At 48.3% G+C, this 27,256-nt stretch overlaps 1 protein-coding gene across 4 annotated transcripts in view; it reads right to left on the minus strand.

Annotated features, from left to right (window-relative positions):
• Positions 1-27,256, minus strand: part of nrp1a (neuropilin 1a) — a 56,661-nt gene that overhangs the window by 10,360 nt on the left and 19,045 nt on the right. For all 4 annotated transcript variants that reach the window (XM_079180970.1, XM_079180968.1, XM_079180969.1 and 1 more), the window contains 6 exons: positions 26,218-26,399; positions 19,313-19,540; positions 16,735-16,890; positions 14,039-14,205; positions 4,855-5,010; positions 2,798-2,942 (listed from right to left, as the gene is read on the minus strand). In XM_079180970.1, the coding sequence (XP_079037096.1) occupies positions 2,798-2,942; positions 4,855-5,010; positions 14,039-14,205; positions 16,735-16,890; positions 19,313-19,540; positions 26,218-26,399 (1,034 nt within the window). The remainder of the gene's footprint in view (positions 1-2,797; positions 2,943-4,854; positions 5,011-14,038; positions 14,206-16,734; positions 16,891-19,312; positions 19,541-26,217; positions 26,400-27,256) is intronic.

Raw genomic sequence — 27,256 nt, forward strand, 5'->3', positions numbered from 1 at the left:
GCGGCTCGGAAGCATTTGCATGTTTAAACCTGAATTTCTTAACTTTCCACATGTTCTCCCCTTCGTACTCCTGCACGGATATCCAGCGCAGTGCTTTCTAAGCTGTTGTTGTTTCTACTGGCACTGTGAACCAGGATGGATCCAATTTAACAACCTGATCAACATTTATATATTATATTGTACTATATTGAGTACCATTTTTTTGTCCACCAGTGTAAATGTTTGTGTTTAACCCAGCCTCTTATTGCTGGTGGTCCACATAAAAATACCTGAATGGACTATTTTTAAATCTTAAAAATGTTTGCATTTGATTTTGACATGATGTTTTCAAGGATTCATTACTCTGTTGTACTTCCAGACTACTTCTTAGTTATGGAGACAGTGTCATTTCTAAGATCTCTGTTGTATGCTTTTAAAGCGTATTGTTTCTTCATTGTTTTGCCTGTCCAAACTATAAATACATTTATTATTTCTTCATATTTATGTAACAGCTAGTATTACTAGCAATCTCTATAAATTCATATTTATTGTGTCCTGTGGGTGTAAATAGCCCAGGGGAATACACTGGAGCACACAAAAGCTTCTCCACGATGAAATTACCTCTAGAGTTCTGACACCTAGCAGCTTGTATTCGGGGTAAATCTTCCTTTCTGTCTCTTCCTTACACCTAATCCCAAGACACTGAGTCAGGGACCTGTGGTAAGCAATAACATATTTACTATCCGGCTCCCACGAAGGAATAAATCTGGACATTATTACATGTTCTGTGTCTGTATGAGACAAAGTGCGCACTGTACCGCTGCAGGTCTCAATAGCGTGGCTGCATCTGGGAAAAAACGAGCGAAGACTTGGGAGAACAAGGCCTCATTCAGACTTCTCTCTCTCTCTCTGCTTATCTAAAACAGTTCCTATGCAGACCCGTGAGACGGATCTCTGGTCCTGCAGTCTAGAGAATCGCAGCTCAAGGAACAAACGCTGGCAGTGCGGAAGCCTATTGACTGTTTTCGTGGGTTTTTCTACCTTCTTGCTTTCGTGTTTGGCCGGGATCACGGCCTCCGGTAGAGCAGAGTCTTTGAAGTGAGGGGGGGGATTGAGAGAAAGGTTCTACGTGTGTGATTGTGTGTGTTTCTGATCGGAGTTCAGACTTCTGGAGCTCTTAATCAACTTCAGCTGCGAACATTGAAGCTTCGTAGATGATGGCTTGCACGCAATGACACACCCAGAGGAACAAACTTGTGTGTGTGTGTGTGTGTGTGGACTGCGAGCGTGTACATGGTGATACATGGCGGTGTGTGCCGCATTTTGGGTTTGGGTGGAGCATCAGTGGTTCATCAGAGATATTTATACACCATGGCGTATTTACAAACAACAGGGCGGTGGATCTTTTTATTAATGAGTAGCTGTTAGTGTCAGCGGGGGCACACGACCATGACGATCTCGGGAAAAACATCTTGCAACATTCTGGGGTACAGCTCCTCCTCTAACCTGATGCCCGACATATGGTCTTGACATCGTAAGTGGAAGTTGGGCACACAGTGCACATTTTGGTGCACTGTGTATACTTTTTTGGGGAAAAGTAGAGAAAAAAAGTTCACATTTCTTTCAACAAAAGTTTTTCAGTTAGAGTTCTGGTGTCATATTTCGAGGTAGAGCAGAGTGAGTCACCGGGTTTATGCAGCCCTCGAGAGCCTCACAATATTCTCTCTCTTGCTCTCTCTCGCTCTCTCGCTTTCTCTCTCCGATTGTGCTGCTAGCATGCAGTGAAGCTGGCAGTGACTTCACAGCACCCAGGGGTGCTGACGTCCTTACTGAGGCCCTGTGGTGAACTTCGGCCCTGTGATGTGTTTAGGCTTTGTGCAGCGGTCTGGTCGCGCGCCCTGAAACACACGCCCCAGCTGTAACCCTGCTGTATCCGCAGTGCCCTCTGCTATTACATGAAGAGCCACACATATGTGATGCATAACTCCACACACACACACACACACACACACATAACACATATGAGCACATTTGGCTGGCTACAACTAATCCGATGCCGTAACTGTAATCCAAGGCTTAATGCTGAACTAACAGCACTGACAACAAATGGCTGTCCTTGTAAGATATACTCCCTATCCAAGTACAGAAGAACAAAACACACAGGCAATCACTAATTAACATTGAAAAACCCATAGAGATGCAGACGGATGGGTTAAAACCATATGAAAGCGAGCCACGCACAAACACACCGCTCGTTAAAATAGCATCGACAAAATGGCAAAGACGAGAGGAGCTTTGCCAAAATCAAAGCTCCGTAAGCGAAAGACAGGCTGTGGCTAAAGAGGAGGCTGTGACCGGCTCAGCGGGAGGGGTGGGACCGTGTAGATCCCGCCCAGCTCCAGCTCGCTCTGCCCTCCAGATGGAGCCTCCATTTATATTGCATGAGGTACATCTAAACACGGGGTAACATAAATAGGTAATCGTCCTTCATGTGCCACTCCTCTATAATGCAGCAGCTAGCTTTAGCCTTAGAGCAGGACTCTCGCAGAAACAGAGCTTTATCTCACACCTCGCAGAAGATGTTTGTGCATCCGGGGCCAGAGTGGGAAATACCCAGTATGTTGCAACAAGTAGGGAGCTGATAGCGGGTCATGCGCAGACGTCCGAAGTGGCATCATCTGATTATTGCATTTGAAAACTGTATCTGATTAGAATATAAGCAGTATAATGTAGCGTTTTTTGGTGGCAGCTGTGAGCCAAGATAAGAGCTGAGAAGTGTGCGTGTATGCAGATCAGCAGGGATCTCGGCAGTACCAACCTGATATCTTACATCCATACACCTCGAAGCGCAGCGCGATGCCTGTTTCCCAGGTAACGGGACGGATCCGGATGAAGCGTGTCAGCGTGGGTTTGGGCAGCATCGTCTTGGCAACGTCTGTTGGGTTGGTGTTGCCTTGGAAAACCTGCGATAGAAGCAAAAGGAAAGTACATTGTTGACACGTCGATTTGAGATGCCGGATGGAAGCTTGTCTGAGACCTTGGCTGCATTGAATCAAGAAACGAGAGCGGAGGCGAGTGAAAGATTCTCGTTTTGATGAGAATAAGATGCAGCCAGTATAATCTGAAAATGAACAAGTAAAAACAGCTGAGTGGGTACTGAGTCAAGATGTTCACATGTGGAAATCTAAATGACACATTTAAAAAGACATTTTATGTGAGTAATCTGACACAGCTAGCACTTCCTTCTGTGCCAGATGAAACAGCACAACCAGGCCGTGGCCTGTGACTGTGAAACCTGAGGCAGAATGTGTAACACTGACAACTCCAGATTGGCTCAAGATGCCCTTATTCCTGTCCTCTGGTACCAGATTTAGTGGAGGTTTTACTGCAGTGTCTTGTTTAAAGGTCAGAGATGCCACTGTTCTCCCCTGGGGTTTGTTGACAGTTTACCAGCGGCCATACGAAGAGGCCGGCCACCCGGCAAAACAACTCCCACAGTCCGTCACAGTTCATTCTGGGTAATTGAATCACACCGGTGACCATATGACCTCCTGACCTCCCCGACCGAGTAGCTGTGGGGCAGAGAGGAGTGCAGCAGAGAGGAGCTGGATGAACAGGCAGATAGAAAGGTAGCTAGTTCAGCTAATTTGGGATGAACTAAAACAACACCTGGTCTGATCCATTCGTCAGTGCAGTCCCTCTTGAACCAAGCCCCTGAGGAGCAATACCCGTCAACTGCGTCACTAAGGGGCCGCAACAAAGTCATCCACTCTCTTAAATGTCACGCAGAGTCTCCTCTGCGCTCGCCAACTGTAAAGTGGCTTTTTCCAGAGCTGCGCTAAGACTCCAAACTGCAGACTCAGCATGTAGCAAATGGTGCCCCTCCGCACAAAAGCACTTTAGAGTCCGGAAAAACACAGGTCGGGCCTGTTCGCGGCACCTTTAAGCTGCCACTTTAAAAAGGGACTGTGTACTTTGGAGAGACCATGAAATAACCGGCCCCAGAGGTTTGTGTACACAGCAGCACAAACACCCTTGTTTGGATGCTCTGTTGCTGTTGACAACTTTTTTTGTTGCGGCCTTGCACTCTTTCACTCAAAAATTCCTTGTGGTATTTACATGTCACACACACACACACACACACACACACACACGCCTCTCTGACCCTCCGGACACCCACAGTGGTCAGGGTGTTTGCCTCCAGATGGACAAAACCTGGTCCGATCAGCAATCAATAGTTGCAGCCTGTCGCGCTCCGGTCAAGCGTCTTTTCCCTCTCTCGCGGACACTCCTCCAGCAGCTGCTCAAACATGACAGCCTCTCCTCGTTTCCTTCCCTCCCTGTCAACTTAAACTCTTGTTTGTCGAGTCTTTTGTCATCCCCAGCTTCATTTACGACAAGTTGAGGGGTGCCTGACATAAAACAGAGGCTACATTCCTTACATAATCCTCCCTATGGCTACTGCAGTCTGTGCTTGGAAACACACAGTGGGTATATTACCATGCTGAGGGAAGTGTATAATTGGACGTTGGGAGACAGAGACTCAAGTACATATAGCTCGGTATTCCCCCTTTTGTCGAGCTCAAAGGCAACTTGGAAAGGACCACAATTCAAGTCAGCTGGCTGCTTTACCGAAACGGGATCTTTCAAGTGCAGTACATGTGCAGCGGTGGCTTTCATGACACAATCGCTGGTCAGGCAGGAGTAAAAATAAATAAATATATAGTCTACTCTAAGAGTCTCATGTAGAGCTACGGGCTTTTCAGTATTTCACTTTTTCCACTCATACTCTAGAGCTTAAAGAGGACGCCATTAGACCTCTGTCGGCTAATTCAGTTTTTAATCACAAACAGGTTGATGAATTGAGTCTCCTACCTTTTGTTTGGAGCCTTCCTTTAAAGTGATCCAGTCCTCTCCATTGGAGCTGACGTCCACTTTGTAGGTCTTGATGAAGTAGATCTTCCGGGTCTCCTGGGAAACGGCGCCCTGGGTGCCGATGGCCGAGACGAACCGCAAGAACCCGAGGTCCACCTGTGGAGGGGTAAAAGAGAGAAGAGCCATGTGAGACAACGCTGCATAAAACGTTCCACGGGAGCAAGATTTTGCCTTCCAGTGTTTAGGAAGAATGCTGATTAACTGGAGCAGACCCAGCTGAAATACACTGCCTGTTGAAATAAATATGTGTGAATCATTTTTGTAGGAAAGCCTTTCAATGCATGGCCTGTAATAACGACGCACTGACAAGCTCAGAGAGTTAAAAATATAACCCCGCTATTAGAATCACCTCTGGCCATAGCCTGCTACCTGGGAATTTAATAAACAGCAATGAAATGATAGTCACATTAATGAAAGAGACACAGGATGACAACTTAATTTCCTGAGATGGGAGACAAGGGCTTATTGGATAGAAGTGAATGTTGAATAGAGCGAGGCCTGCAATCACATTATCAAAATTGGCCAGGAGGAAAGAGAGATACAGATTGAATATCAAATATTGTGCCTTTAAAATATGCGGGGCTTTATGAAGTAATCATGAAGTGGGGTACATTACTGGAGGACTATTACATTTTCACAAGGAGGAAGCCGGAGGCGGTGGGGTCAGCGAGGCCTGTGAGCGAGTGTCTGGTTGTATGTCTGTTCTATATTCGCATATATATATTTATGTGTGTATGTGTGTGTGTGTGTGTGTAATGAATTCAGAGATGATGCTGGTTTGCATCAGACCTTTGTCTGTCTGCCAACCATCATGCCTGTTCACATCCATGAACCATCCCTGCCAGGAAAGGGAAAACACATGCACACACAGTCCTCTACATGTCACCCTGGTTTCTGTTTCTGTGGTAAGAATTGCCTTCAAACTGGCTTGTGATGATGTAAAGCTGCCTAACTTCACTATGGGCCCAGTTGTGAGGTCAGCTTTTGTTAGCTCTGAGAAACACAAGGAATCTTTCAGCCACCAGAGATAACAAATCGTCCCCCTCTGACCTCTGCGGAGGCTAACTTAACCCCACCGTACCATCCCTTCATCCATAACGGAGGAAAAGAGTGAGCGTAGAGTGAGAAACTGAAAGGCTTTGAAAGCACTGCTAACTCCTCTGCGTATGGAGCAGCGAGCTTGAGTTGAACAAGCGTTAACACCGTCTCTGACAGGCTGAGCTGACGTTAATGAGGAGTAATGGCGTTGCATGCAGACGGCGCTAACGCAGGGGTACGGGGCGCCGGGCGGAACAGGGTTTCCAGAAAAAAACGAAGAGAGACGAGGGCTTTGGTGTTGACGTGAGATGGGATGGCGGGTCTCGAGTAGAGTGCCGAGGTATGTAAGTCCTTCATATGAGAGTGAGCAGGCAGACACAGAAGCGTGCACATATTTTAGAAAATCAAAGCCAGGGTGATCTGCCACCAACAATCTCCACAGAGCTCCAGCATGCTAAAACCACACAGTCGAAGCCTCGTCTGCCAGCCTCATATGCAGCACTGCGCCACACTTAATGACTCGGAGCAAAGAGCAGGGAAGGAACATCTGCCAGCCACAGCGCTGGGACATTCGCGTTCCTCAAAATTCACTTCCAGAAGTAAAAAGACATAAACAGATGGGAGCAATAAATGAAGTTCGACCATGCTATTCTCCCCCTCTCCCCCTCTCTCTCTCTCTCTCTTGGCTACTCAAAGGATTTGGATGGATGGAGACGAACAAAAAAGACAAGTCACATTCAGAGACGGAATACTTTTGTTCCTGTCTACTCGCTCAAGGGGCTTATACAGTAAGTCCCAGATTTCGTTTGGGTCCACAAATAGAGACAAAATCAAATCCCTTCAGCTTCAGCCTATTCCCATTTAATAACGCAGGAGCAAAATGTCTCTCTGCCGGGTAAAAGGCCATATCTGGCAGTGCTGGATGAGGAAAGTGCAGCAGGATGTCAGCGTGGCCTGTGTCTGCGTATATTAGCCCAGGCAGGTCTTTAACATCTGTGTTCAAATGGCCAGCCTGAATCATTTCCAATCCGGACCAATGGAAAAATGGCTCACTGAAAAAAGGTCTAATAGGAAGACTTGGCCTTGGAATGTTTCTCTTAAAAAAAAGACCTCATTAAGTGTAATGTAGAAGAAGAGCCCCTGGGAATGAAATGTGTGGCGGGGCTAATTGGGAACACTCATGGGTGCTCCAACAATCTCAGAACCTGAGCGTGCTGGAATATGAAGAGGGTAAGACGTATGATGTACGACTTTAATCAGCATTCTGGGCAAGCTGGACATTTTGCTGTTGTTGGGAATTCATGTTTGTTTGAATTGGCCAGTTTTAAGGGGCTGGAAACGTACTTTCATCATTTTCAGTTCAATAGCTTTGGGGTCAACACAAACCGAATGAATTTTGGCACAAATTGAATGATTCTGAATATATGCGACTTGAGTCCAAAAGGGGTAAGCTGGGACATTGGGGTGACCAGATGAGCACTTTGGGATTTGGGACAACTGACACATTTTGGGACCTCGGGTCACCCTTCTGTGACGGGATGTGACGAGGAAAAAAAACCAATGAAAGCGATTGGGAGGAATGGAAAGAGGAAAGACGGAAAGCTAAACGGAAGAGAGAGAGAGAGAAGAGTGAAAAGGAGAAGGTCGGGAGAGAAAAAAAGAGATGCTGACAGTGATGCCTTGGAAGACGTGAAGGACAGAAGCATGGGGTCTCCAGTGAAGAAGTGCAGAGATTAGATCAATTTCACAGACGCGGGCTGATAACAGGGCCTGGGTAATGAGCAAAGCATGATTTATTAATGTCTGCTTGTTAGAAGCGGAGGAATGAGGCAGAGACAAACCAGGGGGTTACACGGGTCAGGGAGAGTAGACTGGATGCTAGGATGTTTGGATGTGAAGCACAGTCCGTCCCAGACCACAGAGACCACTGTGAAAACAAACAGGCCCTGATAATGATTGCTAGTGGGACTCGTTTTAGCCCAGAGCCACGGACAGCACTCGCTGACCTATATACATAAACCAACATTTAGAAATCGCAAGCGGTGCACAGTGGATCTCGGGCCGGTATATCACTCCCAGATGATAAACTATTTGTCATCGAGCCCTGAAAGGCTTAATGGGTGATGTAATCACCACGCGGAAAGGTGTGAATTATGACTCCTAATCTAGCATCTACAGGGATGTGCTGTGTGTTGAGCCTTTGCTGATCTAACAGAATGGAGCCCGCGTCTGGTACTCATTCACCATATTGTTATTTCTCCTATGAGAGTGCGTGTTTGGACTGAAGCCCACCTATAGACAAATGACACCATGCGTTCTGGGCAAGCTGGTGCACAGTAACTCATATCTGGAGACACACACACACACACACATGCACACACTGAACCATAAACATGCCAGGCTGGGATAAGAAATCACCCAGACTTCTCAGAATCTTTCCATAAAGCAAAAGGCAGGCTGATGTGTGGGCAGGACTTCTACGCATCTTTGTCTCCCGGGAGGTTTCTTCCTTGCTCCGGCAAACTATGTTTGACTCCGTGAGTTTTGGGTGTTCTCTCCCTTGTTGTTGTGAGGCAAACAGATGACTCAAAGCCCCTTGCCACACAACAGCCAGTGTGAGGCAAGTCATCTCACAGACTAATGAAACCAGAGAGGCAGAAAAAGAATTAGTCGTGCTCGGGCTTGTAACATCAGCCCGTTAAAGCCTGGCGTGCATGTAATTAGATCGACTGTACTGAAATACGCACCAGGCGTTTGATTGAGGCGTGTGTGTGTGTGTGGGAATGAATGTCGGGGAGTGACAGGCAGGCAGTGCATTTATGTATTTGTGTGTGTTCGTACAAGTTTCAAGAGATCATTTTCCAATTATCCCTCAACAGCAGTGGCAGCAGTGGGCGTGATCATTAGGTCTCTCTGTTGCTTCACTGTATTGTCCCTGTGCTGACTGACTCAGATGTGCAGCAAGGCCACATGATACGTGGTTGAGGATAGTCATTGTTGTGTGGGTACAGTGAGGACGCATGTGGTTTACAAGGCCAGGGGGGGGGGGGCGTTCAAGAAACAGCAAAGGCCCAAAAGCTTATCTCTCGCCGCTTGATTGGCCCATAATTGGAGTTGCCAAGAAGTTGCATGCAGCAATCCGTATGCTGGGAGAAGTTTACCGAATATTTTCTTTTAAATCCATTTCCAGCTTCCAATATCTGTGTGTGTGTGTGGGGGGGGGATAACTGAGGCCTCTGGGGAACAAGTTTATTCGTCTTCCCTCACCAAAAAAACAACAACAAGAAAAATGCCGGGGGTGAGGAAGGAGGGAGCGCTCCTCTGTGTCTGAGAGCAGCTGGTACACATAGACGGTGCCCCCCCCCCCCACAACCTCTGGAAATGCTTTATGGATCTTAAAGGATGGTAGATTTAGGAGAAAGACAGCCCGGAAGCATTTCGGGTCATCAAGTACATGCACAGTCTCTAGCCACCTGTTTTTTTGTATTTTATATTTCCCGCATACAATCTCTGATTTTAATGTCCTTTGTATGGTAATAACAGAAAGATGACATTTTTGTGAACGGACATAAACACGCAGCTACTTCAGCGGTGCAGCTGAAGAGATGCTTTCCAGCCCCAGACGCAGTATTTCAGCAATCTGTTCCCTAATTTCACCTACAGGGCTTTGGTAGCGGAAGCTTTTCGGAATAGCTCCATTACCTGAAAGTGTAATTAATTCCCCTTTCATGAAAATTGTATTACTCAAATGCTGCAGGACCTATGAGCTCCACTCACGGCCTTCCATTTATCACGGTGTTTCACCTGACAGTCTATTTTTAGCAACCCCCGACACCTCCATGGTGGCATTAAATTATGCACATCTTCCGATGCGCCGGTCGTCTGTTTTTTTCCCCTGACAAAGAGGTATGTATAAGTTCGGGTGACAGCCGTAATAGACTATAGGTTGTGTGGTTTGTTGTGCGTGAAGTGTGCTCAGATATGTGCCGTTCTATGATTATGAGGAAGCATTTATCAGTGAGCTTTTATTCCTTCCTTCTGAATCACCTTTAAGACTCCTGGGTCATTCCCGTCCTTGCAACACGCACATGACTAACGCTCTGAGTCATGATTATGAAACTAAGAAACAGTGATCAGGAAGGAAGAGAGGGGGCGACCTGATGGTATGTCATGTCTGGAAGCTGCCTGACGATCCTTTCCCAGGATACACAGCTGCGGATGGCGGCTGACTCTAGACCTCTGAGGCTTTCTTTTTTTTTTGTCTATGGCACAGACGCTGAAAATCACACTGATTACGGCAGTTTTTGTCTCGGGGTACTTATGCGGCACTGTCTCGTTTCATTACATCATGCCATCCCTCATGTTTCGATTTCCGCTCCCACTTTTTGGGCGACTCCACTCGAGCGTGGGTCTCTATCCTCTCATTGATTTTCCAATTGAGAGCCGAGGCCCGGGAGCGGCGAGGCACAGAGAGCGTCCATTGTTTCCATCCGTGCAACGCGATGGTGATCTCACCGGCGGCCACATGCCAGCCTCGGCTCCTCCGCCCTCGCTGGACTTCATCAACTGAGAAGCCGCTGTTAATTGCCGCTCCGTATTCTAATTGCTCATCACTCGGCACGGCGGTGAGCCCTGGGATGGGGGTGGGGGTGGGGGGGGGGGGGGGGGGGGGGGGGGGAGGACGTGAAGAGAGAGACAATGGCGATGAAGGGCGCGCCATTTCTGCAACTCATTGACCTGGGGTAATTGAGAGCACATTCATATCTGCAGGAAATGGCAGAGAGTGCAGGTTGAGCGTCTGACGTTAGGCTCTGCACTCGGGGGGGGGGGGGGGGGGGGGGGGGGGGGGGCTGCGGAGAGGATGAACGCCGCGGCTGCCGGAGCGGCGTCTTCGTTGAGCAAATGAACGATTAGTGGTCGTTTGGTTGGCCAGCCGGCAGAACCTGTTATCTTTGCTCAGTGCTGTTTGCCTCATGGATTCACACAGCCCCTCTTCCCTTCCCATGTAAACCCGTGACTAGTTCCTCTGTAAATGGTTGACTGTTGAGATTAGTATCACATGCAGGAGATAAAGGAGCATATTGTGCAAACAAACACTGATATGCTTCTCATGGTTAGTGCTGTCAGCTGTCAGACAAGCTTAAAATCATTTCTCAAATGACAAAGGTATAAGGGACTCCCTATCTCCTCTTCTGATTAAACAATTAAGGTTATCATAATCATATAAAGGCTGATATATACCAGTGAGGTAATTAAGGCATTATGCATCCTGGCAATAGGATAATGGCAGGAGCCGCTGTTCGCTAAATTATAGATATAGAGAGCGAAGTCAGCTCATGAGATAACCTAGTGCATATTTCCATTATGAGATGCTCAATAAAGAGGCTTTCAGGTATTGACAGTTGGGTTCTCTCCAGTACAGTCTAAATTATTCATGTTGTGTGTGTACGCGATCAATGGCAGCTGCCCGACGGAGATCCAGCCTTGGGTTTTATCGCTTCATTCAGGTGCTGTGGCGACTCTCGGTGACCATCAGTTCATTGCTCGGACATATTTCACACTACGTCAGATTCTTTGCAATTTCACCCCGCTGTCACGCTCCCCTGGGAACCGTCAGTTTACGGGCCGCGACGCGGCAAAAAAAACTACCTCTCAGAGACGAATGTGTTGTGCAGACGCAGTGTTATGTGTCATTCAGGTTTTCTTTGACGAGAGTTCATAAAGCAAGGATCGGCCTGTAAGCTGGATAGGGTGGGGGTGTGCGCTCTCCTCATTTCGTTTTTTTTTTGCTGAAACCTGCTGCGGAGGCCCCCCCGCTGTTCATCCTCCTAATCTTCAAAGATGGCCATGACTCACACGGGCAGATAATATGCAGAAATCTCTACCTTGATAAAGATCTGTGGACCGGCATTTTCAAGAGGAATGAGAAAAAGAAAAAAAAAGGAGTGAGATGATCTAAAAGGAACAAGGGAAAAAAAATGAAATGAAGGATTATTGCCTCTTTCTTTGCTCCCTCCTCAAACTGCAAACCCCCTCAAAAGGACATATGTCCATCTCTGTGTACACCAAAGGGCTGATTAATGGCCTGGCTAACCTGGCACTCGATGCTGAACCACACCACACCAATCTAATTACCCAGAGCAGAGCATCTTGCCGTCCTCCTCCTCCTCCTCCTCCTCTCAGTGCATTAGAATGAGGCGGCATTAAAATGGATGACAAATCTGGATTATGTTCAGAAAAGATAAGAAGGAAAAAAAAAGCCCAGGAATCAAGCGGCCGCCCGTCATGAATAATACAAACGGTTGGCCTCAAACTGCAGTCAGGGAATGATAATGAAATAAATAATGAATTGATTACTATGCATCTGACGGCGCACCGAGATGATTCGTACGTGCTGCGAGTGGAGCCTGAGCTTGTTGCGGCACCATGGACAGGCCTAATGAAAGAGGAATGAAGAATCCTACTCTTTTAATACCACTTGTGATAATTGGGCCTCTGCTCGGAGTGCTCGGCACAAGTGCATCGCACTCCCTCTAAAGCATAAATCAGGTGGCAACCACAGAATTGGCTCTGAAATTAGAGAAGCCCCACTTGGTGTTTTGATGTGATTAGTATCGGGGAAATCAGCGCGCCCATTAGAGCAAAATCCAGATTTGACTGCCAAATCAAATCCTCAATATGATCAATACTACAGCAGAGGGCAGGCTAGAGTGGCAACAAATCATTGTGATCACTTGTGATTTCCGCTGACAAAAAGGCAAACGCTGCGACCCTTAATACACATATCTGACTGTGAACAATGGCTTTTCCTTTCAGAGAGAAACATGCTTTAATACAACAGACTGTCCAACTGCTTGAGGAAGTGGTGAGGGAGGCCATGCTTCTTCCTGATCCACTCAAGACGCATGCCGGCTTCCTCTGCGGGACAATATGGACCCAGCCAGACCCTCCTGCTCGCCCACAAAGCCAGGAACGCACACATGGACACACGTGCACGGGAGAATGCACTCCAACCCGCACACACACACACACACACACACAGACAAATGCTCCAACACTGATTCAATTAGCCTCAAGGAGCAACGGGGGCCCTCAGGAAAATATTTTCATAGCAGTAATGAAGGAAAAGCTTGCGTATGGCCCTTCTTGAGCAAATATTTGGCTTCGGTCAGCTCTATTATGCATCCCCTGAGGAATATATAGGGGCCCAAACTTTTTCAGCGATGAGGCAAATACTGTAGAAAAACAGCAGAAAAAGAAAAACAGTCTGGGCATTTACAAGGCCTGAAGGCTTTCGGTTAATAAATCAAAGGTGCGGCAAATGCATCCAGGTAGTGCGGCTGTGTCCCATGGGGGGGGGGTTCGTGCTGTGAGTGGACTTGGGATATGTGACTTATCCCCATCTGGGGATGCAAGAACTAAATCCTTAATCTTTCCACATAAAGTTCCCCCGGTGGCTGATGATCGCTTTGTGCAGATAAGCCGACAGACAGAAAAATATGACAGGGCCCTGTTTTGGTGTATGTGTGTGTGTGTGTGTGTGTGTGTGTGTGTGAGGCTGGGCAGGATGCCTGGACTAAATCCCAGCTCCCCAGAGGCAGCCGCTGTTATCAAAGAATAGGGGAAGTTATCAGGTAGGACAGGAAGACAGAGGGAGAGAAAAGACACAGCTAGATAGACAGAGAGAGAGTGGATGAGGGCAATTTTTTTGCGAGGCGTGGACTCGACCGCCCTGAGGTGCATCAGGACGTCTGGCATTCATCATCGAAATTGTTGGGTCACGTCAAAGCGCTACGGAGACACTGCACCTCCAGAGACTGAAGGACAAACACAGAACACTCCTGCTGTGTTCAAGCAGGCAACAGTCACTTCTAATACTGTGTGCACCCTCAGACTGTGACTCACCGCCAAAAACATACCGCGGGCAGGAATTGTTCTACGCTGCCATGTTTTACTTTCTTCAGTTATTCTCTACCGCTCCTCCGTAACTGAAACTACCATTTAATGTCAGTGCTCTGTGATATTTGAATCAAACAACCCTCTTGAAAATCACCTCTTTGTGACATGAGAAAAAAAGACGTGGTACCTGTATCCACTCTTTGTTGGAGTCCTCTGCCGGCGTCCATGCATTTTCATAGTAGTTGAGTCTGGAGCGCTCTGGGGACCAGCTGGGGTTGTACTGGGACGAGGCCATGATTTGGTCCGATGTTATCTCTCCCGACTCCATTCCCAGAGGGTCGCTGCAGTCAAAGTCTGAGGGGAATGAAAGAGATGTGTTAGTCCAATCCTGAGCACCGAGGGCACCAGAATGTACCCGGCGGGTGCTTTCAGTGTCCCCCGGAATCAGGGCTCGTCTCTGGGGAGGAGGACACCACACGACAGGCACTCAGCGCTGCTGGCCGGAAAAGAACAGCGCATCAGCAACGCCTCGGTAAATCCACCCTGTTTCTCCCTCTTTAGTTTCTAATGGAGGGCTGGAAAGAAGTGTTTCGCAGTAAGGCGTAAAAATGTCCTCATAAAACATTCAGTGTGGGCTAAGATTACGCCAGTATTAGGCGTTAAAGTGACTTTCCCCCCAGTTGTTTTTTCCACTGACTGGATCTGTTTCCCTCACCTCCTTGTGGGCCGTTAATCTTTCTCTTTTTTTTGCACACAGTGACTATTTTCCCCAACTTGGTCTCTTGAGGGAGTTTAGGTGTGTTTAGTCGCTGTATTATGGAGCAATATATCACACTCAATGGCCCAAACCAGCCTTGGTAGGAGGTGGCTTCCCTTGTTTGTGTTGACATGGGGCAGCCGTTTTGAGGCATCCCAGGCTTCGGGACTAAAGACTCACCCGGGTCAGCTTGGGGTCGGCCTCCCTAAACCCCTGGAGGTCAGACATGCTGACACCACCGAGGACGGAGCCGCCACAACGTTTGCAACGAACGATATGACCTTTTGACCCGACCAGGAGTCGTATAATGCCACCACAACGACACAGAGGTGTGTAAGGGCACACTTTCACACATTCCTGTGGACCATTACTCTTCTTATTGTATATTTACTCCTTTTTTCGCCTGATGGTGAAGTTGATCACAAAGCACCTCAACGGTTTGCGAGGCTCCCCATGAGCACACGGCCCTTTGCCCAAAAATGCAGTCATGTGCCTGTGTGTGCACGAACACACACACACACACACACACACACACTCACTCAGAGGGCACAGGACGGGGAGCAGTGTGGAGCTGCTATGTGGCTGCTGCCTACGAGCTAACACAGATGGTCTCCCCATCTGCCACACTGCTAAAACACCTCAGTCACTGGGTCAGCGTGTGCTTCTGTGCTTCGCGGTGTCGACCCACGGCCGCATACGTACGTACGTGCACGCGCTCGTGACTGCGCCCGAGTGTCAGTGTGAGGCCGAGAACACAGTCTTGCACGTCTCCGGCCTCGACATCGCCGGCTCTCTTTGAACCCGTTCTCACTCAAACTTTTGCACTCTTTTTTTTTGGACCACATCACGTAGATAACTGGATCATGATCAGCGGAGACACAAAGGGGCGTGTGTTTGCCGCTAAGGATGGTATCTGATCATGTGGGTTACCAACCGAAGCGGGGCTGATAGCCGAAAAGATAGCGAGGGGGGTTAGACGGGCGGGGGGGGAGTCAGAGAAACGGGGCAAAGACAAAAGACAAGGCCTCCTTTCATCACCTTATCACCTCGCATCAGTGGCTTTCAGCTCGAGTGGTACCCGTCCCTTTGCCATGCGGAGGCGAGAAAATCCACCGTGTATTATGCATAAGGGGATTATGAATGATTCAAGTGGTACAAGAGTGGAAGAGCGCAAGCTTCCAGTTTGGAGATTTCTCTGCTATCTGGGTTGCGTCTCGCTCGGTGACGTAAGACCGAGCAACTCATGCAAATGAAGATATTTGCTGATCAGGGGTCAGATAATTAACCACGCCTCTGAATGGGGAATGTGAAAAGCTGATTTTAGGTAATCTGAGTTTAGATGTGTGATTAAAGCGAGTCAAGTAACTCGGAAGGAAACTGAAGAGACATGACATCAGTAGTCATCGCTCATTGCTGTGAGGCGGGGCTGTTTGTGTGTGTGTGTGTGTGTGTGTGTGTGTGTGCGCAGCGCCTGTCTTTTCCTTTGGGCAAGACCTTTTTGTTGACGATTAGTAGGTTTGTTGAACGTCATCCATCTCCATCGCTATTCAAAGACGGACTGTGTTCGCTTGGGGTGGTCTAGCCCCTGGACAGATTTATGACTCCTACCAGCGCTCGTCTTCCTTAATGAAATGTTTAGCCGGAGCGTTTTGCAGAATGGGGTCAGGGGGTCGAGCCCCGCGATGACGGCGCTGCATGTAAAAGCCCTCGGGGTTGTGTGTCCGGGGTGGTCGCTGGTGGGGAAGCTGCCTTTTGGAGCCCGTCTGGGCTTACAGTGTGTAAATGTGTGGGTCTTTTAATAAACCACGGGAGGCAGACCCAAATGAAAAAGCAGTAGGTGTTTATTTAATAACTCTTCAGCTCTGTTAAACGTGTGGGAATTTGTCATAATGGGAGCATTTGTGGCTTCAGTTGCAGACAACATCTGCTACTTATTCTTAGTAATATTCCCCGGGGGGTCACTTTATTGCCTTCAACTACCCAGTTTCAATTCAGGCTCGTCAAATCCAGATTGTCTTCCACTGGACCAATGTGGATCGTGATTTCATCTTGATTACTACCACAATATACAGATTTATTTTACATCCCCATCTGTCTGATTTACAGTGTTTTTAATGCCAGCTCACCCTCCGGAACAGTCCTTTCGATCACGGTGAAGTTGGCCGAAAAGCCTTCCTTAGCGATGGCGCTGTCGGTGTTGATTGTCAGTGCGAGGATGCCCGTGTAGGAGATGATCCTGCCTGGCGTGTTCTGCCCACAGTACCTCCCGATGTATGGGCCGACTGGAGAGAGAAAGGGGAAAGAAGCACAAACACTGTTAGTCGGGTTAGACTTGGGTTAACTCAATATTTGTTTGTCTGCCACAGCCATGTCACACAAGGGCTTAACTACCGACCACGGAGGTGTGAAAACTAGTGTGTCAATGAGTTGTTTTTCTACCCGACACCATAAAGACGCTTGAGAAAAGACATTCCTGCTCAGCCTGTCGGGCACAAAAAGAGCACAGCCAAAGAGGGACCTGTGGTGTGGGCAGGTCACAGTCTCTGTCTATTTGCTGGCCATAAATTCCTTTGCCATTTCTTTTTTTTTTTTGGGACTTGAGGAAGTTGAGTGAGTTTAGTGGAGGAGACTGGTTAGAGACAATAGGGGGTGGGGGGGCATTAAAAGAGAGAGAGAGAGCGAGAAAGCAATAAAAGCGAAAGAGGGACATGTTCCACTGAGCAGGAACGAGGAAGTGGGAGGGACAGGGAACGGGAGGTGGAGGGACGTTAGGGGGAGATAGAGCGGCATGGGAGAAACATGGGGTTGGGTAACATGGGGGGGGGGGGGGGCAAGGGAGCACAGTGACCTTGCCCTGCGCTGTGATCCATGCACATGTGTGAGTGTGTGTGTTACCGCCGGTGTGTGTGGGGACCTGCAGCTTATCTGTGATTAGCAATGCTGTGATCAGCGGCGAGTGACAGGCCTGCCTCCCCGTGGCCTCCTGTCATCCAAAACATGCCACTTTCAGCCCAGCTCTCATACATGAAAGGCAAAGGCCGGGCAGCGGGGACTCACGGGGTAAAGGGGGGGGGGGGTGATAGCTCCGATTAATCTTCCTAACCCAGGTGCTTGCGTGAGAATCTATGTGTGCTTTTAAACCCGCTAAGGCCCTGGCCGAACATAAAAATGCTATCTCCCGGATTATCTGCATGACTCCCCAGCGCTATGAAATTTTAAAGAGCCTCGCTATGAAGTCTGCATTCCTGCCTGGCTCTCCATTCCTCATGGGAAGAGGGACGAGGTAGTGGGGGGCCCGTTCTTACGCAGCACCTGTCCGGCGAGGCGCGAATACTCCAGTTCGTCCACGCGGGCCCGTATTTGCCCGGACATCTTCCATCCTTGCACGCCCCGACGGCCAGCATGCCTCCGTGCTAATGCACTATCGATCCAGCAGGCACCACAGGAGCCACCTGGCGAAAGCTGACACACTTCTTTCTTCGCATGGCTTATTTTCTTTTATACAAGGCTGTCTGTCACACAGAACAACACTTGAAGGGTGTGATGCCACGTCGGTCCGAAGTGTCAGTTTCCAGTGAAAAAAAAAAAGTCGGAAGTAGCACGGTAAACTTTTTTTTCTCCCAGATTCCCGAGGTACTTTTTTGAAACAGAAAATATGTATTAAAAGGTGATAATAATGTGACATACTCTCAGCTCCCCAAGCTTTTGCGGGTCTCGTTAATCAACACAAATCTTGAAAATTAAACCACCTCTAGGAGAGAACCTAAAAATGAATTATGGAAATACTTCTTGGAATCAAAGGTCAACTCTACGGATATGCGAGCTCAGAGAATATGGAACGTCGAGTAAACGCACTTGAAAAGGCGCGTTGATTTACACTTCAACCTTATCACTTGCAACGGCGCGGCAGAGAATACTGATGTTCTTTCAATTTTCAGCCGCTGATGGGCGAGAAAAAGCTTTCATCTCGTCCGCGCACCGCGTTTGAATGGCCGGGAGAAAAACTGCAAAACTTCAAGAGGTTATTTTGCTCGTTGAGTTCAAAGCCTCATCTCGGGGGCCGTGGAGGCATCACTTTGAACACAGCGCTCCCTTTCTCACCCTGTCTCTCACCTGCAGATTTGAGAATGCTATTTTTTGCCAATGTTTTATCGTGTGTCCGAATCTGCGCGAAAGCTGCGGGCCCTTCGCTCCCATCAGGACCAAGCTGGTTCAGTTTAAATTCTCTCCTGTGGGAAACTAAAGGAAGCCTCTGAAGGACATTTTCTATGTCAGTTTTCAGAGAAGCAAAAATATCATAGCCTAGATTAGACCTTGGATTCCCAAATGAACAGTTGAACAAAGCAATGCAGCCCGTGAGAGAAAAAGGAAGGACGGGAGGCTCTCGTAACCAGAAAGTGTATGGTGTTGGGCGATGACTAAGCGTTACGCTCATGTCGACAGACTCTTGGTCCCCTGCCAAGTCTGGTTGAAGCAGTTAGCCCACTGGCCCGGATAACGCCGTCATTTTGTGTAAAGCTGTTCATTCAAAAAAGCAGTGAGAAAATAACGATCTATCTCTTATCTTTTGCATCTGCAGGATAGCGGATTTCTTAGCAGTGGGATTTCAGCTATTATTTTTTCACAGCATTGATGTTTTCCGGTAGTTTGACAAATATAAAGCACACAATGGCACTACGGTCGTAACCGGCAGCGCTTGCTCACCTCCGGGGAAGCCATCCCAGATCTCCAGTCTGTCGTAGCGGCAGAACACGCCGGTGGGGGGCGTCGGGTCGGGCTCCAGCTCGAAGCTCTCGAACTCCAAGGTGATCTCGGACATCTTGGGGGCGAAGATCATGAAAGTGCAGTCCAGGTTGTTGGGGTATTTCTCAGGGAAACCGGGTGACTTTATGACACCGCTGTTGGAGGTGAAGTTCCGGGAGCATTCTGGACCTGTGGGGAGGGGGGGGGGGGGAGTAAGAAGGTGAGACACAATAGGGATTCTTTTGATTCTTTTGAATGACTGTTGGTTAAGTGATCGGTTTCAACGAGGCTTTATGTGGTTGGTGTTGAGAAGCTCTGTCCCCCAGCTGGTCTATTGAATGGAGGACAGTTTACGGCCCCGGGACCAGAGACCACCTTGATAGTACTTCTACTTGAGGCTACATCTGGGTCTCTCAACCCTCCTCTATCTGCCTTTTTCATGGGCACAAACATCCAAACTCCTCCTATGTGTGTGTGTGTGTTACATCAGTAACTCCTGGAACATTTGGACTGTGAGCATAAACATTAGTGAAAGGCCTCAGTCACCACCAGAATCGGGGAGCGATGAATAAACAGTTTGATTCACTGTGCAAAAAACCCGTCTCTCACACAAACACACACACACACACACACACACACATATCAGGACACATGTGAAACATGTGAGAGGTGCTCAGGCAGAATTTCAGCGTCAGGGATGGAAGAGCGAGGGCAATGACTGCGCATACATCAACACGCACACGCAATTTTACACAAGGGAAAGTCAAAATATGTATTCACAGCTTCCCGGGAGAGCTGCCTTCCAGCTGATGAGGAGCAGTAACATGTTTCCCACGTTAGACACTTCTTGAAGCATCATGAGCACAAGATTACGTTTTAAGAATGACTGACGTGTGATTAAAAAAAATGTACGCTAACGGCTGCAGGAGATTTATTTCGGAGAGTGATAGAAAGAGACATTAAGACATGTTCCCTATGCATGCTCGAGCACTGGGCCGGATTGTCGCCGAGCCGGGCTTGACACACACAAACTCAGGGAAAAAAAAGAAGAGGACTACTGTCATCCAGGGCAATTATTTGGAGCCATTAGTGGCAGAAATGTGCACAGGATAATGTAATTTTCATGCTAGTCTGACAGCCGGCGTGATGGGCGCAGATGGGGCCGATCGAAACCAAAATTGCAGGGAGTTATCGCTAGATAGAGCCTGCTTGCTACAGTCTTTGTAGCTTAAATAAATGTGGCAAACTGCTTTTTCCACTGTCACTCAAGCTCCTCGCTGGGCCCCTAATTCAGGACCATCGGGCCCACTTCAGCCTGTCCACCGGCGAGGAGTGAGTGAAGGGAGCGAGAGCCGTGTTGATTTTGCCTTTCCCCAAGTTGAAAGCCGCGGCGAGCGGCGTTCTGACTCTAAAGAGAGCTGACATTTAGTGCCGCCGCTAAAGTGTGGCTTTTTCGAGAACAGTGGGCGCCATTAATTTCACAGCTTCCCCTCGTATTTACCCCCGGAAAATGGAGGGTTTTTGTCGAGAGAGAGAGAGCGTTCGCCGAGATGAGAGGGTTGCCGGATGCTGCAGTTCTGCACTTTACCTCGCCGTATTCGTGGGGAAATGTCAGACAGTTTTTTTTTTGGGGCGGGGGGACTATAGATGGGAGCCACTTCTTTGAAAATAACAGGCACCCATGAGTCCCCGAGTGCTCTAGACAGCTGCAGTATCCAAAGTGCAATTCAGGTCGGCGTATTGAATTTCCTGTGGATATTGGCTCAGATCTCCGCTCTCCGTCCATTTCATCAGCCTCCACCATGACCCTTATCTCGGCTCAGCAGTTGGCCAGAACAGATTTGGTCTTTGAATTCAGGCAATACGACGAATATAATGCCTGGACTGATGCAAATGTTCCATACAATTTTGCCAGGATTAAGCTCAGTCTTACAATTTGAGGACACTATAATACATGAATGCATTTGTGAAATGTATGTATAGATACTTATTTCATCACCATCACCATTAGGTCTTCCTGTTTCTGCGCTCTTTCCGAATTATGACGACTGAGGCCGAGCCAAAGGACAGACTCCCCCCATCGTCAGCCTTCGTGTGCCTGGCTGCGTTCACAGCCCCCTCAAGAAAAGGACGGAGCCAAGACATCACAAACCAAACAGAGTGGCGAGAGAAGACAGAGCGCTCGGGTCGCTCCCACCGGCGTGATAATCGTCCGACAGATCTCTTTTATCTCGTGCCTCCACGCGGGAAAAGGCTTCCGTCCCCAAGTTCCCCCTCGCTATACCCAGGATGCATTGTGCCATGTCCGCGCGAGAGGCGTTCGGTGACAGCAGTCGTGCTTTTCTGTGTCAGGATCCGTCATCCCCCCTTCTTCCCCCTCTGTTTTATCACAGTGTTTGTCGCCGTTGCTGGCGTATTTTGTCGTCTCAATAGGACGGGGGGTGGAAATAAGAAACAGGAAGGGTTTTGTAAATATGAAAGGTTTGACTCAGGTAAGACTCACAGGGATCATACACTTAGATTGTCCCATTTCATCCAAGAAGATCAGTTCGGCCTGATGTAGCCTGAACCACTGCTTTAAAACAAACAGCTGAGTTTACGACAGGAAGTTGAGGGACAGAAAAAGAAGTAACCTTGAACATTTACCGGCAACCTCAAACCAGGCACTCAAACATTTACTACCAGGAGTAATGGATTCTTTTTACTCTAGTTTACATTGAGCCCCCCCCCCCCCCCCCCCCCCCCCCTCCTCTGGACGGGGGAGTAAACAGATGTCACTCCGACTGAGCGATCAGAGTTAGTTTAACACGTCAAGCCATAACCGGCGAAATTATATTTAATGGGGATCTGATTTCAGTCTTTGCAAGTGTTAAGAGATCGATACAAATCTTAAATAAATATGGTTTGAACATGAATGGAGTGGGGCGCCTTTGCACCGTTAGTCTCCCTGATGACTTGTCCTCTATGTCTCTATTAAGCTGTTGCTTTAAAGTGCTGAGAGCGGACTGGGCGTTAATCACTACAACAACATTGCGCCAAGGAACTGGTGTTAAATGTGACAGCCTCTTGCTATTTTCATTTTTTAATCTGTCTCTCTCTCTCTCTCTCTCTCTCTCTCTCTCTCTTTTCCTCTTTCTTTTTTTCCCCCATCTTTTCATCTCTCCGGGTTATTAGAGGCCGGAGCCAAAGGGGCTGAAGGCGTTGTTTTTGGAGCGCTAACTAAATCACCACTGTTATGTTTATGTTCCATGTTGCTCTCCGGCTGATCATTAGCCCAGATCACAACCCTCCACCACCCGTCATACCTCCCCTCCCCTCCCCTTCCCTCCCCCTCCACTCTGTCCGCATGCCACACGGACGGAGGGGTTAATGGTCGGTGGAGAATTAACTCTTTCAACACGAAGTCAAACATTAACCTGAAGCCTGCGGAGTGTCCGTCACTGTGACAGATGGAAAAAGGGAGGTTTACATTTACCCTGACACACACCCCGAGGCACTGGATTACTGACATGCTGTTTAGCGCTCTGACTGTGCCTGTGACGTTGCTGCTTGAGGGATGACGCAGTGCTGGTGGGATGGGGGGCCAGGGGGATTCACAGTCTCCCTCTGGCTCCCCTTAAAGAGATTTGTTGTCTTAGGTTTCCATGAGGGCTGTGTATGTGTGTGTGTGTGTGATGACAGTACGTCTCCATGCCAGATGTGACCTATGCCATCAGGGCGTGCCATCCATGAAAGCAGAGCGTGCCCCCCATTAGGCCCCACCCAACACACACACGCACGCACACCTTGAGAGTGTTTTCACAGGTGCGTGCTCCGAGTCAAAGGGCCCACATCACAGTGACATGATAAACGGGGCTGTCGCGTGAAAAGACGGTGTTTTTAAGCGTTATGTAGGCTTCCGTCCAATAGACTTAGTCATCCTGCTGAGTAATCGTGAGGAGACAGGGATGAGCCTGTGTGTGTGTGTGAGTGGGAGGGAGAGAGGGAGGGAGGGAGGGAGGGCCGTCACTAGCTCTATCTCCTTGCCCACTTCAATGGGCCCTCGGCCAGCCTTGATGTGGCTCAAAGCTAACGCAGAGCTGTTAAGAGAAAACATATGTTGTGCATGTGTACTTAAGAGGACGGATCTTTTTCAGAAACACTTTTAAACGAGATACTGGTATGAGGGTAAGCCGGCCTCATCTCAGTTTACTCTTCTGATTTTTCATCATACTGGTGGTGGTTTATCAAGTCAAGGCCATAGTTTGCCCAGCTGTTATTTTTTGTTTTATGAACCATTTTATAAAGTCGAAGGCCTCCGCAGAGACACACACACACGAACACAACCAGCTTGCTAATCTTGGAGCTCTCTTCAGCACAACTATCCCTCATCTACCCCGCTTCTCCATCTCTTCCTCCCCCACCATCTACTACGCTCTTCCCATCTCCTGCCAGACTTCAGCCAGCGGAGCGCGGCTGCCAATTTGCAGGCTATAAAATAAATTGCCCGTGCTAATTAAGACGGTTGGATGGGACTGAGGAGTGGAGTGGGGTAGAGACGGACGCGGAAGCGGCCATAGAGAGCCGCAAAACAACCTGCTCTCTTCCAATTAGACACTTCGCAGGCTACTGTTGATGAAAGCCAGGGCTTCGAACGCCAGCGTGCTGAAGTTTGTGTGTGAACGTGTATTTACATAGTTTACAGTCTAAGTGGGTAAAACCTGCACATGTAAACATGCTTGTATAAGCTGGATCCCTGAGGGGAGCAAGTGTTTGCATATGTTTGCTATGCGGTTATATTTATCTTCCATGTGACCTTTGCTTGCACGTAACCCCAGATGAAAGGCGGTGCCGTCCCCGAGTTGGACTCCCACTGATCTCCACGCCTGTAATCGCGGTGATAAACAGCCTGCATTCTTTGCATTTCCCCTCATTGGCATGCACGAGCGCGAGCCTCCCGTTCCTCCAGCCGTTATCCGAGCATCTGTGTATCATCATTAACGTTACATGTGTTAGCCAACACAATGTTTTTTTCCCCGCTAATACCCTGCTCGTTGATAAGCTGTGCTAATCAGCTAGCTTTGCATCTCTCTTTCTGCTTGGCTTCGCACTCACAAACAGGGCTGTTAATTGATCTCAGAGCACAGTTCTTGGCGGCAGCCGGCGCTGCAGTAGTCAAAACACGGAGTAAACTCAGAGCATAACGAGGGGCCTGGATCCACTATAGGGAGCGACGGCACACCCACGGGGGGGGGGGGGGGGGGTTGAGCTACACCGATGCTCCTGGAGCCCCTTTTTCTCCCAAGTGCTGAGTCCCCTTTGAATTCCATAAGCAAAGATCCTCATCGAGGTCCAACTCTCAGAGTCCTGACTCTCTATCTTCTATCTGCACTAACATCCGCATTTTCTTGCTAGATATGTACTCGCTCATATCTCAGTGCCCTATGAGTGTGCTCAGCAGTTCCCCTATCGCCACTGGGCCCCTAACACGCCTCATTTATAATCAGCCCCGGCTAATAGATGACACTGGGAAACACCAAGCTAATCATGGGAAGAATGTGGTTGATTTAATGGGCCTATCGAGGGGGACAGAGGGAGTGTGTGCCGATGAGCTCGCACATGTCGGGGCGGAGTGCCGCTTTTGATCTCGTAAAACTGAGCCGCACTCCGCCAGCTGCCCTGTCGTGATGGTGACGCGCGCAAGCCCAGAGACACAAACACAAGCACAACATGGCCCGGATTAAAAAGGGAGGAGGGAACCTCGCAGGGACATTCATCATGTCTCGGAGGTCACGGGGAGGGCCGTCCCATTGACTGCCGCTGAGGTTAATTAATGAAAGTGGAATCTGTAGCACCTGTCTGCCGACAAGTCACTCTCCAGATATGTGCTGTCTTCCTCCTCCTCCTCCTCCTCCTCCTCCTCCCAGTCCAAACAAAGGACGGCAGCCACCCAACAGGAAATCCTTCCTCCTGGGGTGCTGTGTTCTGATAAGACAGACATCCCCTGAGGATATCTGCGGTTTATCGCACATGATTCTAGACTAATTTACCAAGAGGACTTATTTTTAGACGGGAACCTCCAACTGATTGGATACCACTGCAGTGAAAGCACTTCCTCAACCCAGTTCAGTGGCCTGAATTCACTTTCTCCACAACCAGCTAGCCTGCGGGTATAATGGGATGCTCGTACCCTCGCCGTGGATTGCCATCTGACGGTAAACCAACACTTGAAAAAAAACATTTGTCGAATCACTGCTCACCAAATTATGCCCTTGCTTATTGTACAATAATTCACACCACATAAAAACTGCTACAATTATGGAACATATGGGACTATGATTCATTGGTTTTGAACGGAGCATATTGCCTGCCATATTGCAAGTGTATAATTTGACGCTCTGGTGCCTTGACTAAATCACAAACAAACCATGAAACTAGACGGAGAGGCTCTTTCTTGCTCCATTATCACAATTATTCCGACAGTTTTCTTAATGTGTCACACGGCGTATACGTGACAGTGTCAGCTAAGACAAATCAGATTACTTGTGATGTAGAGCTTGTTACAATGTTTTCCTAACCTTACACTAAGAACTCAATGGCTATTTTAAGAGCTCAGGTTGTTCAATTTAAAGTGAGTAACTTTTAATTAGTTATGAGACCGTCTCAATTTAATATCGATGCCTCTATATGACCTACATTAAGACCCTGCTGCAGTAAAATGAGAGGTGTTCTAAGGGGACCCTGGTGCTCGGAAACACTATCACTTATGTCCACAGGGACCACCAAAAACAACACAAAATAAAAGTTACTTGGAGCTTTAAAAAAAAAAGTAGGTACTATGGTTTGTCTGGGACAAAGTGAAGCTGCAGCTGTGCGAGGCCACCCACCTGTCTTGAAGATCTCATAGCGGATGGAGAAACCTGCCCCGTGCGTCTCATAGTCAGACACGAACTTAATGAAAAGCTGGTTTCCGGAGGAGACGACCGGAGAGGGAGCAATCTTCCCGCAGTACTTCCCCACTAGCTGACCGCTCTCGTCGACGCCGTCTCGCACCTCCACGTAGTCGTACCTGAGCAAGGCGAGAGAGAGGGAAGCAGTGTAAGTCACAGTGTGTTTTCTCTTTAGGCTCAGTATTCATTGAGTTCTGTTTTTGCTCTTCTTATCGATTGGATTTATTGAAAATCACTATGTCTGAAGACACACACACACACACACACAGATAAACACACATACCATAGATTCATACTCAGAGGACCAACACAAACGCAGAGCAACACAGCATATTGTGCAGGTAATGTAGTGGAAATAAAACACAGCGCACTAATGAGGTCTCAGGTTAAAACACAGAGAACAGGTGGGCAGGTTATGTTTTCAATATATCAACCTGGCAAGAACACACACACACACGCACTGCAGAGGTTTTGTGCTCCCAGCTATACTGAGGTCAGGTTTGTGTAACTGCTTTGACTACTGAACTTTAGCTGAACAGCTGTCCATATCTCCTGTTTAACCACTAGATAACACTGACGGTGTGTGCGTGTGCTTCTTGTATGAGAGAAAATGGGAGTGATTGTATCTTGGCCTTTGGCTGAGGCTGGTGTATAGAAAGAGCAGGTGTTAAAGCTGTTAAACACACACACACACACACACACACAGACACAATTTCACATTCAAATGGAATTTCAGACCCACGGCTATGGAAGGGTGCAGCCGCCTAATTGAGTCGGTGCAGAGTTTGGGAGCAGAAGAGGAAAACAGCTTTGAAATAGGATTGGGAAGAGGAGCCATGACACACACACGCATGCACACGGAATCTGGCATGCAAAACTCAAGCTGGTAGAGAGTGACTGGCCGACGAGGGTGGTCTAAAGAGCCTCCGGTTATCAGTGTGTGTGTGTGTTTTCATGCACTTGAGTGGTGGTTTTA

Source organism: Pholis gunnellus, assembly GCF_910591455.1.
Source record: "Pholis gunnellus genome assembly, chromosome: 20".
Lineage (NCBI taxonomy): Eukaryota > Metazoa > Chordata > Actinopteri > Perciformes > Pholidae > Pholis > Pholis gunnellus.